The sequence below is a fragment of the Anoplolepis gracilipes genome, chromosome 2 (genome assembly GCF_047496725.1).
Source record: "Anoplolepis gracilipes chromosome 2, ASM4749672v1, whole genome shotgun sequence".
Classification (NCBI taxonomy): Eukaryota; Metazoa; Arthropoda; class Insecta; order Hymenoptera; family Formicidae; genus Anoplolepis; species Anoplolepis gracilipes.
In genome coordinates this window covers 15114842-15132136 of record NC_132971.1, presented here as the reverse complement: position 1 = coordinate 15132136, position 17295 = coordinate 15114842, and the positions used below count along the sequence as shown (strand labels likewise).

Below are 17295 nucleotides of genomic sequence, written 5' to 3'. Positions count from 1 at the left end.
TATATATTTAGTCAAATATGAATGAGTAATTTAAGGTGGTTGAAGGAAACACTAATTGTTTGAAACCTTGAATCCAATCTGCGCAAATGTTGTTTTCCTTGTTATAATAATTCCGATTAATTACGCGATATTTTAACCCGTGTTATTTTAACCCATGGTAACTTTGCTTTTATCGTTGTTTCCTTTCAAAAGTTATCCGCGTAAGTTTCACTCAACATACGGCATAATGTAAAGACACAGATTTTACAAGGACTTTATACTCTAATGAAAAGACAAGTTTGATGTCTAATACGGGAAAAACATCGATGGGGCAAAAATTGAATAGTCGATTTGATATTTTGTATCAAAGTGTAACCTTTTTCAACAGTTTTAAACAACTTTAAATTTTATATCCCTTCAAAAACAAGCACGATATCATTAATTTTGTCTCGTGTGAAAACATTTATGATATAAATATTAACGAAAATATTTACGCGCAAAATATCGTGCTCCATCTGCTTTAAAGATGCATAACAAAAATATGAATCAAGAGCTTAAAATTATTCCTCGAAAATTGGACGCAATGCGCGAGTGACTTCACAAAGCCATTTTATTCTCGAATAAGAACTCCGCCAAGTACAAACTTCATCCGCACAATACTTCTTGAGAAGCGTCTCACGGAAATTTATTCCTCAAAATCCACAGCCGACAGACTGTACGACGATCTTCTGACAGTATTTAATATATATTGTTGGCCCACTTTTTACGTTACTTCAAGATTTCGTGCGCATGACAGGGCACAGAGATTGCGATAAGAGCAAAGTTTCGTGACTTCTGTTTTTGTGTAATTTATATATTCGTATATTGGTAATTTTTTTATCCGGAAAGTCACCGCGAAGCACGAAGGGCTGATCCGATAAACGTCCGTAATAAGACGATAGTGTACAGATTATAGTTAATTATGAGAGAAAATGAAGGATTTCTTCTTCAAATATCATACGAATATATCTCGTGCTTATGCTAAAAATTGTTAATTTGAGATGTAATCGGTCTTTCTTGCAAGTTCAGTGTATGTATCATACATACAACACATATATTAAACATGTATATGTATATATATATATATATATATATATATATATATAATATGTATGTATTATTATATATTATACATATCAGATGTATTATTCTACGTCGTGGAGTGTTCGCAAAAATTTCTTTTTGAATATACATATTGATTTAGTGAGAACTCAGAGAGATATTCTGCGAGAGAAAATATTTTGATGGTATCATTTCAATATAATTATAATTCATAAGTTACACAAAATTTGTAATGCAAATTAGGAAACCTCTCAATATCGTGTAGAGGTAGATTCCTTATAATCATAATTTCAAGGGAAATCGCGCGTATCTCTTTAAAAGAGACGAACCTAACCGTGTCCTTTCTAACATTTCGCACACAATGTGTATAGCGTGAAAGTTTAAAAAGATGCAGTTCTCTCTCCCGCGTTATCATATTTCTACGGATATTATTTGTTGCGCAAGCTGTGCGACGCGGTTTCATAAAATACGCGTGACACGTTAAATAACGACTGCACTCTTGGAGGTCATTGTGTAAGTGCTTATATATGACCGGCTGACGCGAATACTTTTTGTCCGCGGATGTTTTATACGCAGTACTCATTGCACAATCCCGTCAGGCGACGGACTCATGCGAGTCGTTAAATTGCATCCGCGTTTACGACAAAAGGGTTCGTACAACTATACCGAATATCCTTACTTCCGTGTTGTTCTTCCGCGAGCTTCGCAAGCGAAAAATGTATATCCTTAGCGTATTTGTTTTTTCGCGTCAAAGAAATAAAAGTTATTTTAAAGTTTTGTCCAAAAATGCAATTTACTGCACAATGTGTGAGATTACTCTTTCTTAACCCTCAAATTGAACACCTAGATTACTTGTGTCCAGACCATTTTTAATAATAGAATTTCGAGATTGGGAATCTTCTCAAAAAAGTTTGTCTCAAAGAGGAGTTTTATCTGAAGGAACAATGTAAACGGTTCAGAAACTATGTAAACGGTGCCAAATGTTGGCGAATCTAAATTTGGAACGGATATAAGTAATTCATCTATTCGCTTTATATGCATTAAATAGATGATTTCGATAAGTAATTTTTTATAAATATTCTTTTCGCTATTTTAACTGTATTTTATAAAGATAAGTTATAAAAATACAATAAAAACCTTGAAAAAACGAATCTGCTACGCTATTTTTTTACAACTATTTTTTTCTTACAATATACATATATATATTCTCTAACTACATTCCGTTTTCACTTTTGCACAAAATAAATATGATTTAAAGATTTAAAAAAATATTTTTTTTTTAAAAACGCAATTTTTCGTACCTGAAAATATGCTATCTTTGAGCATTCAAATAATTATTTTTTTTTAAAGCTGCGAATATGTACCTAATATTTTTTTCGGTAAACTTGAAATCTAAACTAAAAATCCCTGAAAGCCTTTTTGATTAAAATTATTTTTTTCATTATATTATTATTTTTTATGTAAAACATGTACTTTTCTAGAGTTTGATTTAAAAATATGATATTAAAAATATTTTTTCTTAAACTTTATTACATAAACTCTTACTTTGAAGAAGATGTGTAAATTTTTTTAGAATTTTTCAAATGATTGTAGAGTACAAATTTTATTTTTTAATTAATTATTATTTAGAGTACTAATTTTATTAGCCCGAACTATAACTCATGTGTTCAGTATTATGATGCCAAAAAAACCAGGATTTAATATATTAATTAAAGAAAATATATTCGTAAATTTTTAATTCTTTTTTTACATCTTATATTCTTATTATTTATAATAAATATTCAAGCCTATTTAAATTCTTTTAGAACAATTTTATATAAAATATTTTGTCCAAGAGTAACGATAAAAACCTCGGAATTTTCTTGCAATGAAAAAAGATTAATGTTTCAATCGTACATATAAATAAATAACTTATCCCATTTTATCGTTCACTTTCAACATTTTTAATTCTGCGCTAACTTTGACTTACAATTAGTAATCTCCATGAAATGTAGGAAAAGATCAATTTATCAAAGTCAGCAGTTGAGATAATCACGGCGAATTCATTGTACCTAACTTTCGGAATGGACGAACGAGCTGTGCTGTCGAATCGCATTCGACCCGCGAAATCTGATTTTCGCAAATTCGCTCCGTGGTAGTTGCCAGACGGAGATACCCCGACATGGAAGAACCCACGAAATTCGATTTTCGCGATTTGTGTACAGGTCATCCGCGCTAAAAGCGTGAGTTGCCGAGTTAGCGAATAAGCACTCGAAAGGAAAGGAAATTGAGGAAGATATTCCTCTTGATGTATAAATCCTCTATTTATCGCTTTATATACGAGAACAAATATATGCATATTTATTGAAACGCACTGGTCTCTATAAATCCTTTCAAAGCCAATAAATTAAAACCTGTTTATCTTGTTTTGTCTTTATGTTCTTTCCTACGTATAATAACAGCAAATAATTTAATTTTAATAATTATATTTGATATACAAAAAAACTGCAATATTGAGAACAAATTAAAAAAAATATATTTAAAACATACACGCGCCACATATATAATGCTATTAACAAAGGAAGCATCGTAAAATAATGTAGAAATTTGTTAATTACTTTTAGTGCATGAAAATTCAGAATTCTATCTGTAAACGACGAACCTGCATTATTGTTCCGGATTAATTTAAAATGAATATAACGTTATCTTGCCGATAGAGTCCGCGTGGCTCATTTTAAACTGCAATTTTCAAAATGACAAGCATTGTAGCATACACTATACGTGACATATGTGTTAAGCATGGTTAATGCCTAAAATTAAACACGAATTTCCTCTAGGAGTTTAATTATGCGAGCTATTGAACACTCATATGTTGACGTTCGTGTTCGTGCGCGTCACTAAATCGTCGGTCATACGAAGCATATTAATTACGCCGTGATCGACCACACGATTCTGATCCAGCAATTACGTAGATTCATCTCGTCACTCGAACCGCGATGGCTCGCATCGCCGACTCTCGGGAATCGTTAACCACTCCAAAACCACAACTATATGCAAAATTCATCGTCGTTCTCTTAGAGTTTCCTCTCCCGCCGTTCATTTTCACTTTTCCGCAGAAATTCCTGTCGAGGTTCTTCTCGAGGGTGCTCGACTTTACCGTTGAAAAATAGGCCAATTAAGACAGAATGATGTGAACGGGAATAGAAAGGATCGTACGCTATTAAGGTATAATATCCTTTATTAGAGGGAGGGAGAGAAAGAAAGAGAGAGAGAGAGAGAGAGAGACAGAGAGATAGAGAATTTACCACGTTAATGAAGCACAGTTTTATGTTCGATTACGCTTATTGTAGTCAACTTGAATCGAGAGAGGTTCTCTTAAACAAAAATAATGATGATTATAGTAAAGTCGTGATATAAATTATATACAGAACGACGCGGTGATTTCTCAACGCATTCATTCTCACGCACTGTTCAGTAGAATGTTCTATGTAAAAAAAACGCGCATACACACATATATACATACATAGATATCGGGAAATATCATACCGCAACAATTACGAAGCGGAGGCGTAAATAAAAAGCAAATATAGCGATGCGGCTGCCGAAATCCAATCGACAGTGGTCCCTTGCCGATTCCAATAATTCGGTTTACTACCGCACCAATCCTCATATGTATGTATATCGTTCTATGTGGTCAGTATGACTGCCAATCTATGTTATATCTTAACATACAACCGTCATGAGTATATAAATTTCACATGTTTTACCAAATATACATTGAGATATAATTTTATTAAGTATATATACATATATATAATTTTTTTTAAGTAAAAATTGCCACACACATTTTGTAGATGCATTCTTCAACGAAAAATTTATATCAAATAAAAATCAATGTAATAGAAAATTGTATATAGTAGAAGAGTTTATTAAAGAATCCACGCGCAAGCGATCAAAATAGAGCTATTTGCTTTTTGGGAGCTATTGGTATAATTCATTCCTTACAATCGTAATCATCTACACGGAAAAAAATTTCAGCATCATAACTAATCATGGTTTGAAACTGTGTTTGGTGCGATTACTATAAATTTTTAAGCTAATATGTAAAAAAAGTAGCAAAATGTGCATATCTGTTAGGCTCATGTCAAATATGCCAAAGATATTCATATCGTTTCGTTATGCCACGCACAATTGCTGCGACAGCGCTACGCACGTTTCACGCACAAATATGTATTGTAGCTAAATTGTTATGCATCAGATAGCTAAATTCTTTCAACAAAATCAAATGAGTATCACGGCTAAGATAATAGCTATCCATATTTTATAATAAAAGTTTAGTTATCACACCCAGTTTTTAGCTATGGCAGCTACTTTTTTTTTACGTGTATAATGCTATAATTTGATATACCTAATTCGATATCGATCAGATATATCAGATATATCATATTTCTGATCTTCATAAAAATTTCATTGTAAAATTATCGAAATTCCATTAATGTATCAGAATAATGAGATATTACATCTATATACATCGTTACGCATTAATTAACATTTTAATGCAATCAGAAACCTTTAAACGTGATTATACATGCGTTATAAAATAATATCAGCTTCTCTCGAAAGGGCTTAAAAAACGAGATCCTTCATACATAATAGAGGGCACATATGTATAAGGTTAAAGCCAATTCGGCCTGTTCGAGACGTTTGGTTCTGTCAATCGATTCCCGATTGGTCTCGACATGTGCGAGTATCGCGCATATGCATCAGGCCGTCAAACGGTTGTTTCTCGTCTTCTTTTTTCGAAAGGACTGTCGAAAAAGTAAGGAATAGTTTAGAAGTGGCGCGAGCTCGCGCAATCGATCACGACAGGCCTCGGCACTTTGGAGAATTAAATTCCGTCACACAGAGACGGAGACGTACATAAGCGTCTCGTACGAATACCAAACTTTTCCTTCCCGTCCTGCGAGATGGAAAGAAACTCGTCCTTGGTATCGACATTTTTCGACGATAAATCACCGTGGATATAAAGAACACTTAATGCGTCCCAGCATTTCAAACGCAATTTTATTCTCATTAATATAGGCGTTCCTTTTTTATAACTTCTTAACGGCAGTCTGATAAGAATTGTGCACTAAAATAAATTTACGTATAGCACTCGAATTTAGAAGATAATGTTTTTTTAAAAATTGATTGGGGATATTTATATGGTCCATATAATACATATTTCAAATTGAAATAAATGTAATTGCTAACAAGATATTAAAATAAAGTATATTTAAAATTTTGAGTTTTTTATACGTTTAAAAACTAAAATTACAGCACTAGTAAAACGATCAGTATTAATTAATACTATTTTTTTCAAAAAAATAATGTTTACTTATTTTTATTTTAATAAATTTCCACTAAAAAAAACAAATTATTTTCCTCTATTAAAAATTTCAGAAAAAGTTGAACAATTTCACGCGCGTTGCTATAATAGAAAAGTTACATATAAGCTATATAATATATATATATCTCAGGAAATTGGCTACTGCAGACGGACGATAAAATTAATCTGGCTCGCGTAATTTTTTTGCGTGATTTATTGCATTTTCTATTATCGACGATCCATCGCTGACAGTGAGATTTGGCAAATGGAAGTGCTCACTTTAGGGCGTTAATTACCGGCACAATTACTCCGGGTAGGTACCGTTAATCAGATTACATCGCAAAAGGCGGAACGAAAATATAATTTTTCTTCACAATTGTGTCGTGCAAATGATAATAAATGCGTATCAGTTATGACACATTTTGCGTCAAACAAATTTCGTTAAAATCAAAATGTTTCTATAAAAATATAATACATTCCAATGCATATTTATAAAAATTAAACATTATTATATTATACAATATAAAACTATCAAGATTATTTTAGAAAACTATAGTATTTAATTTGTTGTAAAATTTATTTTAACTTAAACAAAATTTGATATAAATCGTTTTGCAAAGATATAATTTAATTACTTTGATATAATATAAAAGAAGAATTTTATTTCGAGTATTTTTTTCTAAAAAAAAAATTATCAAGGAATTTCTATTCTTTTTTTTTCCACATTGTATAACCACCCTCAACTATATATACCTTCTTTTTAAAATAACGCAATATCAAGGAAATTTTATATCGCGTTTAAACGAGCACATGAAATTCTCACTACATTCGCTGCGATTTGAATCCCTGACCAATGATATTCTTGTATTTCGCATGCTTCTTTGAATCTTTGTTTTGTGTGACGATGTCTCGTAAACGTCTACCCATCCACGATTATGGTTATGAGTTTTTTTCTTTCTCTAGAATATCGCGCGCCACGATAGTCACGTATGAGCGAACAGCATTTTCCATATTATATGTATAGTGCAATACGGTCAGCCACTTTCGTGTATTCATGTATTCACACGCTCTTGCCTTTCGTATGTATTTAATTTCGCGAGCCACAATTCTGATCTGGTTCGCTGTAACGCTATAATTACGTAAGCGTGGTAAAGAAATTTCTCGACATTCTCTCCCTTTCTTTATGCCATTCTAGAAAACCGTACGTGTGAGATTTAACAATTATCGTTGTAATATCACAGTCGTAATAAAACACACGTGCTAGCCCGCAAAACTGGGTCATGAAAAAAACATGTGTAAAACGTGAAATCAATGTCAAACAGGTTTTTTCCCGACCATTACTTTTAAATAACGCGGGAACCTCCCTCGATTCTCGCGGAGATAAATAGTTGCTTCTTTTATAAAGGCGATTTCTCGAGTTCTTGCAAAATTTTTCCTGCACTTCTCCGACGTCATAGGGTTCTTTGCGATTATGCATACAGCTTTTTCTTCGACGGATTATCGTCGGACTACGTATGCGCGGTCACGTATTCGCAACAAGATCAGCCGAAACGAGCTTGGCAAGAGCTTTACAAGAGAAGCGCATGACGCTTGAACAAAATGAAGTTTCGAGCAAACGTGCCAGACTCGAAAAAACAATCGAAACTAAGAGAATAATCAGAGAAAAATCGTTAACATGTTTACCTTACTTAAATTCAACACGCAATTTTTTGCAAACTTGCGAGTTGGATTGAGAGATAAATGACATGTTTTCAAGATTTGCCTAACTGAGTAGTAAGTCCCGACGCAGCATGTCGTAAAACGTTAACTAGATCATGATAACCACGTTTATCTCGGATCATCATTCTCACTATGGGAGTCACGTACGTATGCAGAATCACGTATAGCAATTTTGCATGGCAACCCGACGGAACAGGATCAACGGAATGAGCTTCCAAAGCGCTTTATAGGGAAAAGTCGACGGTGTTCGAAAACGAAAGGAGAATCTAAAAGGGAAGAGGAAGGGGGAAGGGGAGGGGGAGGGGGAGGGGAAGAGGAAGTGTGGAGGATGTGACAGAGGCGCGAAAATCTAGTTTGAACTGGCGACGAGAGCCGATGGCGATGCTGCAAAGGGAGATAGAGTTTTTCCGTCGAAACGAGTATGGCGTCGCGAATACGAGGGGTGGGAGAGGGGGAAGTGGTATTTACCCGCGAGGAGTATGCGAGCGAAGCTGTAAATAACGATGGTTTCTTTCTCTTTCTCTCTTCTCTCTCTCTCTCTCTCTCTCTCTCTCTCTCTCTCTCTCTCTCTCTCTCTCTCTCTCAACCGTATCCCTTTTTTCTCGCCTGGCGCGTACGCGCATCGCGAGAGATTGTGTTTCATCGCGTGGGTGGGATCATTGAAAAAAGAGCAAAGAGAGAGAGAAGGACTTTTATCCCCGGCAATTATGACGCCCTTTGCGAGGTCCCTTTACGCGTGATACGAACATCGCGCGTGTCTGTGGTCACTGTGCTTTTGACAAACAACATACGTTTTTATCTAGAGAAGACTCGGAGAAAGAACAATCGATATTCACTTGAGAGACACGGTTTGTATGTACTTGAACGTTATCAGATTGTAAACTATACATATATATTGTAACTCTTTTTTTAATGACAAAAATATATTTACATATTAATATATAATCTCTTCTTCTCAATAATGCTTTACGAAATCTTAAAACACTATGTACTCGAATAAAAAATTGATGAAATGTTATAAAAAATTTTGTAAAGAATAAAATTTAAAAAACAAACATATTTTTTATTATTATTAAAGTTATTTTGCTTGAACATTGTATTATACATGATCCAATAATCCTTTAAGCCAAATAAATTTTCAGCAAATAATTATTATGAGAATATTAAATACATTGCAGAGGGAAATCAAGTGTAACAAAATATTTCCTCTATTGGTTGCGATGAGAATTTGATACATAAAATGAGGCTTTTACCAATGTGCTTTATTCATCGCTCTGTAATTACTAGCTTATTGTATCGAAATAAATAGTGGAGCATGTATAATTGCATGTATAATTGCATTTCTAGTTAAAATTTCCACATTTGCGCCCTCCATAATCTAGTTTTGCTAATTTTCTTTGCACGCGTCGCAACCTTCATTCCGCAAACATTACTTGATCCCGAATAAAATTACCTGGTTTAACGATTACGCGTTATAGTTACTATTATTAGCCTCATTAGTACCTTAATAATGAAAATAAGAAAATAGCTCGATTCTTGAAAAGGTCGTAAAAAATTAAGGTCAATAATAAGCAGATTTAAATGTAATTTGAACATATATGATAATTTATTATAAATAAACAAAGAAATAAAATTGTAAAAATATTAAAATATTTTATGTTAGTGAAAAGAATAATAATTTTAAATATAGTTATTTTAAATATATTAATTATAATGTTTAGAAATTCATCATAATCTCTAATTAAAAATATATACTTCAAATACAATACAAATTTTAATAAACATGTATACATATACATTATATAATTTGATAAATCCTAATTATAATTCGATAGAAGAAATAGCTTATCCGAAAATATTTTTAATTTTTATTTGAAATATTTTTTGTCGCTCACTTTTGATTCACGTTTGCTCCAATTAAGATTGATAAATAAATTAGAAATGCAAATCAACACGCATAAAGCGAAGAATACTGGCGCCAGTGTTATGCAATGTTGGCTTTCGCCAGCGGCGACGTTAAAAGGGAGAAATGGTGAGTGACGTGGTCGTTGGCAAATACACGAGGCTGACGTTATCACGTCAGTAATTCGGAACGTGTCTTTCGCATGATCTATTTAACGCCCCGGTGAACACGCGCTCTCGTCAGGAAATCTTCTCGGCGACGATGAGGACCGCCACGCATTGCTGTCAACTCGTGCCGCGCGGCGCCGTGGAAAATGCCCGGATGCCATTTTCAGGACAAACGATGAATATTCTTATACGAGAGCGCGCACCCTTCCAGCCGAAATTGAGCTCGGCTGCGGAACAAATATCCTACCCGTACAAATGTCGAGGAGGGCGCGTGACGACGAGGGTGCGAGCGATAAGTGCGGATGGCGAAGAGGAGAGAGAAGCGGACAGGAAAGGAGAGGGAACTCCTAAGCGGAGGCCTCATATTGTGCGGCACGAGGTGCCGACGGATATATACCGACACGTGTACCGTAAATGTAATTACAGCTTAAAGGGAAGTTCCATCCTAAGCGATCCTTCGCGGTCGAAGTAGGTTCTGCATTAATTAGAAGCCAACTTAATTAATACGCGCTTGTATGCCAAGCGTAACCGTCCTAGGAATCTCATCTACACGGCGAGGAAGAATGAAACGTTCCTTCTTACCCACACTTTTCAGCGATTAAACCGAAAGATGGTCCCTACATACGTTAGCGAGTCCGCAATATCGTTGCTTTTTACTGCCAGTTGCGGCACGTCAGATTTTCATAAAGAATTTGCATTTAAGTAATCCCATGCTCGATAAGCTTGGAACACTCCGAGTGTAGCATACTTTTCTCATTACTGATAGTAAGTAGAGAATTTCTACTTACGAATTCTCGAAAGACGAAAAATTTGCAATTTTATATAAATATATATACATACACATGTATACACAGATTAATAAATTATAAATTATTTAACAAACACGCGTTGCTAAATATTTAATCTTACTGTATTGAATAATGTATTAACAAATTTATAATTTACGATAATTGGCTACAGGGTTGATTTTACGGACAATCGCGTGAAAGCCACACAAACGATCCGGATCATATAAGCAAAAAGGACATACAAACAATGTGTGTGTGTGACACTCTCTTTGAACACTAGTGACAAAATTTTTCCCGCTCATTTTTATATATGTCCCAGGCACATTCCATTCTGCCGTCGGCGCCGGCCCCGTACAAACGTGCACATTGCGACGCGGAAAGGTCGAGAAATATTATGCTAGGAACACGAGAGAGTATATGAATTATTTAAGCGCGCGATGAGGAGGAGGAAGCGCAGAAACTATACCGAAGGCATTGCATCGTTTTGTAATTTCTGTCAGCGGTCAAAATTTTACGGTTACGATCTCGCTACATTCACGCTGCGTGGGCTCGTAAATAGGTTGCGTGCATTTGATTCTTTCAGATTAAATTATAATTTTAATCGTACATATTAATTCTCGTACTGCAATACATCATATAGTTTAAACGCATAACTCCTCAAAAATAATTTTTTTTTCTTTTTTGCTTTTGAACATAACTTATAATTTTGAACATTAACTTGTAATAAGTTCCAGTATCTTTTGTATAACTTTATACATATATTAAAAATGTCAAACAATTCATAAAAATGGAAGGTAAAAGATGATTTCAGTTTGATTTTAAATACGTGTGATCAAATTCAATATTCAAATCATCCTTTTCTTTATTGAGAGTGAATCTATGAACGATATTTACTACGTGGGACAGCCATAAAAATTTCAAATGATTTTGGTTAAACAGTATAAATCTGAAGATTTTTCCAACCTATCTCTGAGATCCAAAAGAACAGTTGTCGCGAGAGTAAAGCCTTGATTTAGTGATATATTCCATCAATTAATGGCGCTCGATAGTAGGAAATTTGTTGACCATGTTGGAAAATGGATTTAGATTCGATGGCTTTCCTGATAGGACGCATTATAAAACCCAAGATAAAACTAAACCATTTTTATCGTATCCATGCATGATATTATAGTCTTTCGAGTTAGGAAAAATTGTTAAAAATTTACATCGTTCTTTTGACATGTTTATCATCATATGATTACACGTTTCCATAAAATAATAAGAAATTTCGTCAATGTTATCGTTTTTTCTTTTTTTTGATAAAATTCAAAATTGAGGGAAAAGTTTATTCATTTTTTTTATTCTGGGCCGATATTTTTTGATAAAATAATTGAAATAATATAAAAATATTAAGAAAAGGACAATATTAAAAGTAACTCTCAAAGAGCAGATAATATAATAATTAAAGTTAAAAATACACATATACATATACATATATATATATATATATATATATATATATATATATATGCACATGTGTGTGTGTTATATTGGAATATATATTTATATATATTATAAATATAACATTTCATTTCACATATAATATTTTAGATAAGCTTTCACGCGATTCGATTATCAGTCATGCATGTGTCACGTATTATTAATGTAAAATAGTATTAAATAATCACATAAATATTGATTGCAGTTAAATTTATCTATAGGAATAAAGCACATAATATAAACACATAAACACTCGTTATAAATGCATAGATTTATTTGTTTTCATGTCACGCATCATAATTTATTCGTATTTTGTTTTAAGCAATTAATTTTGCAATCATATATTAAATAGATATTTAAAATAAACAATCCTTTTTTTCTGTTATAGATAATTAATAAATATTTATTTAAAAAGTAATATATATATATATATATATACTCGAAAAAATTGAAGAAATGTTAGAACGCTATAAAATAATTACAATTCTAGCAATATAACGAATAATCTCTAAAGTTTTCTTATGTAAATAAGAAATCGTGTTCGTCGTATACGATATAATACTACTTTGTTGACAAAAATTAAACTCTTTTTATAGAAATGTTCTTTTCACATTTAACAATTTTTTAAATATAATTAAAATCAAAAATTAAGAGAGAAGAGATAATGTATAATTCAAAGTTTATTATATATGTGACACATCATTCACTTACCATACAAATGCGCTATTACATTGTTCTTTCCTCTAAGATACCCTTTTATCTTTGCAAGTGTAGTGACAGCGTGATTTCTCATCGGGCATCATGTTTCCATCCCTGTAACAATATAAACTGATTCGCTCAAATATTCTTCTACCTCATTATTTTTATGAGAATCATTATAGTTAATTTCTACGATGTATTTCTTACATGAATTATAATATAATGTATATAAACTACGCAACATTCAGTCAACGTTTCCTTAAAAATATCAATATATATCTCTTGAATTATGAAGTATTGAAAAAGAATCTTGGTAAGAAGCATTGCAATATTCGCATTAATTTTGTTAGATATTCTAAGTATATGGAAACATAAAGCAACAACTCTCTCTCTGTCGCCTGTTTCAACCGTCTATAATTTTCAAACATAACGAGTAAGGATTTATTAGCGTTTAATCGGCCAAGTGGTGAAAAAGTAGTATGAGCTATTCTCGGAACGCAGTGTTCCCAATTGCAATTTCATTTCTCTCAAAATCCGACCGTAACAGTTTCCGCGCCCTTCGCGATCAGCCTTTCCAGATGGCGTCCCAAAAATGTAATTACTTTCGTATGCGTGGCTATGGGGTGTAATCGGTCGATTTGGATGAAAATTGAAAAACGATTTGGATAAATTTTCTGAAAAAAAATCCAATACCAAGCTGCGCGATTCGTCATTTTGTACCAATCGAGTTATAATAAAAATTGTGCGCAAGTTTTCGTGTAAAAAGACCGTCAACTGTTGTTCAGCTTCAAATAAAATTGGTGACATGTTTGATTGTATTGCTGAAAGTTACAGATATCGAATTTCAACGAAACGTGTAAAGCAATTACCGAAATACGCAGGCAGATGAAAACAGCTTACATTTCGTACGATCACTTCACGAATTTCGTGCCATTCACTCATAACAACATTTCACTTCGTTAACCGTGAATATAATACAAGTATGTACATACCAAGCGGAAAATCTAATGTATTAGCTTTTTAAATAAATTTTTGTTTTAATACAAAAACAAAAAATTGTTTTAAATGTTGTTTCTGTGTATGTGTATATGTATGTATGTAACAACGATATCATGTATACGTAATATTTTATCATATATATACGTGTAAAAATTTAACTGTTCTTTCTTTTTCTCTTGTAAATTTATAATTAATTTATAATATCGTTTTTACGTTTTTTCCAATTGAATTTTTTATACATATCTTATTTTTGTACATTAAATATATTAAGAAATATATATTAGAAAAACATATATTTTAATAAATATTTCAAATATAAGGCTCTTAATATTTACAAACACTATCAACCTGATGAATAAGAGCAGATGGTAATGCATCTTTAGAAATTAATTTTTTCCGCGAAAACTGAAACATGCACAGGGCACATATTTTACTTGGTGTATTTGCCAAGAAGCGAAAGACTCGATTCCCGATTCAGCGACTTCGCCCCGTTATTTTTCTCGCTTACGTCTCTTTAGGGGTGGGGGGGGGGTAAAGAGAGGGTATAGAATTCTCAAAAATGAGAATCTATTTCTTGGTAAATACACCAAGTAAAATATGTGCCCCGTGCACGTTTCAGTTTTCGGGGAAAAAATTAATTTCTAAAGACGCATTAACATCTGCGTAGTGCTCTTATATTCGCCAGGTTGATAGTTGTTTGTTTGTATATATTTTAATACATGTGCATGTGTAAGTACATATATATTTTTTTATATTTATGCATATATAAACCTTACACAGGGAAAGAGAAGAGAAAGTATATATTTCCAATTAGTATTATAATTCTGTTAGTATTACTTTATAATCTACTTTACAATCTTTTCTTACTTAATAATCTTGTTAGCATATTTTTGATCAATTTTATATAAATCGATAAATTTAATATTCGTAATATAATCCGCAGCAACCTACACAAACTCATCGGTGCTCTCTATTATATAATTTTGAAAAACGCATGTTACATTTACTTCTTTACATTCATCGCGCACAATATCGCGCGTTTATGTTTAAAGTCGCTCTCTCCCTCCCTTCCTAGACTAATGGGAAAACTAGCGTCGCCCACGACTTTTTACCGTCGTTGCAGATTAAAATATGCAAATAACCCAGGACCGACGCGCTAAGCTCGTAACCCGGTAGTCCCTTCTCTCCTCCTGTCCCTTCGAGCGAATGTGCGGCGCCAACCCTTGCAACCACTCACGAATCCGCAAGCCGTCCCGCAACCGCGCTTCCCGTTCCATCCCCCCTCCCGACGCGGAGACCCCCGCGTGATGTACGTATTCGCCGTCGCGACACCCGGGGATGCTCGCGGAGATTACGAGGGCGCAATGCGGAGAGCGGAATTACATTTTAATTTCATCGGTAGCAACGCTCCTATTACGAGTCCCTTCATCGCGCGCGTACAGCGTGCGGCACAAACTATCGGCAATTGAAATGATTTCCACCTTCCTAAAATCGAAGAAGTTATACATAGTTACACAATTTTGCATATTCATTTAAACCGCCCAATTATATACTTCAGATTCGAAGAGTAATTCTTCGACACGGTTGTTTTGCTTTCCTCCTCTCTACTCACGACAAAAAGTATTTTCAAAATTTTATCATACATGTGTATTGCTGAAAATTATAAATGTTCAAAATAAATAATATATATATATATATATATATATATATATATATGTAAACACAAATTATGTAATGTTCAAAGTTTGTAATCAATCTTATTTTTTAATATTATCATTTATAATTAAAATAATAAAATTTTTATATGTATTTTCTGTATTTTTTTTACTGAATATAATATGTGTGTTGTATATAGCTAATCTTATTATCATAAATAAATAATATTTATAATTTACAGTGTACGGCTTATTTTACGGCTAACAATTATCTGTACATGTTACGCATAAGTTATACGCGTTTAAAATTAAAACGAGACCGCTAAATGAATCGCTCTGTAGAAATGTAGTACGTGTAGACGTAAAACATGTAGACATTGCGTTCACACCGTGGCATAAACTGTCGCTAAATCGAGCTACTACGAACCCGAGTGTAGAATATCTATGTAGATGTAGGTACAATAGCCGAAAACATTCTCTATATATATATATGGAGATAGATTTTATCTGCACGTATATGTGTGAAAATACCCATGCGCTACATGTATGTTTTTGCCCATGTACATTCGTATCATTTCTATTTGCTCGTGAATACGATCCGTCCGTGTTCTCTTTAGCAACAGCCATCTCTTTCTCTCTCTCTCTCTCTCTCTCTCTCTCTCTCTCTCTCTCTCTCTCTCTCTCTCTCTCTCTCTCGCCTGCTGTAATGAACAGCGTTGTAATTTTTACAACGTGCACCTGTTGTAATCTAGCGCCGGGGATTTTTGCCATGCTACGTGATTCATTCGAGTACTGTACTCACTGGCGGCGAAGAGCGCCACGCGGCCTTTATTAAGTTTTTGTCGTTGTAAATTCTTTCAATAAACGTCGGGCGATGAGGGAGAGGAGGAGCGAAAATCATAACGCTTGCTTTATGCGCGACAAGATCTTGCGTTGCAACGTTTGCGCGGCTCTCTCCTCTTTTTCTTTCTTTTTTTTTTTTTTTTTTCTTTTTTTTTACATTTCTGCAACCGACTACGTTACGCGTCATAATACACGCCGTAAAAGTTTTACAGTGCGACCCGTCACGATTCCTGAGAGGCGAATCTTGCGGGAGCCGCGCGATTCGTTCGAGCTTTCGTAGATTTTTGCCGAGAGGGAGCATCGAAATATTCGTCTCCGACGAGATCCCTTCTCTCGACGGAAATTTGCTCGACACCGTAAAAGGTACGCGCGCTATCGTTGCCGGTGAGATTTTTGATGGATAAGTGACGAGCCACGTATAATTTTGCGCGAGATGTACGCGCGCGTAAAATACGTAAGTATAAAAAGGGATGGAGTTATGTTTGTTTATCGCTTCAATGTTTCCTTCTTTACACAAATACGTTATACAAAAAAAAGAAAAAAACTTTTATCCGCGACGCTGAATTCAGCTGTTATGAAAGAAGACCAAGAGTGGCGCGTCTAATCTTGACACGTG

At 33.7% G+C, this 17295-nt stretch overlaps 1 protein-coding gene and 1 long non-coding RNA gene across 3 annotated transcripts in view; one reads left to right on the top strand and one right to left on the bottom strand.

Moving 5' to 3' along the window:
• Nucleotides 1-17295, top strand: part of LOC140663020 (uncharacterized) — a 99750-nt gene that overhangs the window by 4603 nt on the left and 77852 nt on the right. The gene's annotated exons all lie outside the window — the stretch shown is intronic.
• Nucleotides 1-17295, bottom strand: part of Phyhd1 (Phytanoyl-CoA dioxygenase domain containing 1) — a 141033-nt gene that overhangs the window by 83683 nt on the left and 40055 nt on the right. The window contains exon 3 of the mRNA XM_072886855.1: nt 13195-13296. Within this exon, the coding sequence (XP_072742956.1) occupies nt 13195-13197 (3 nt within the window). The 5' untranslated portion in view covers nt 13198-13296. The remainder of the gene's footprint in view (nt 1-13194; nt 13297-17295) is intronic.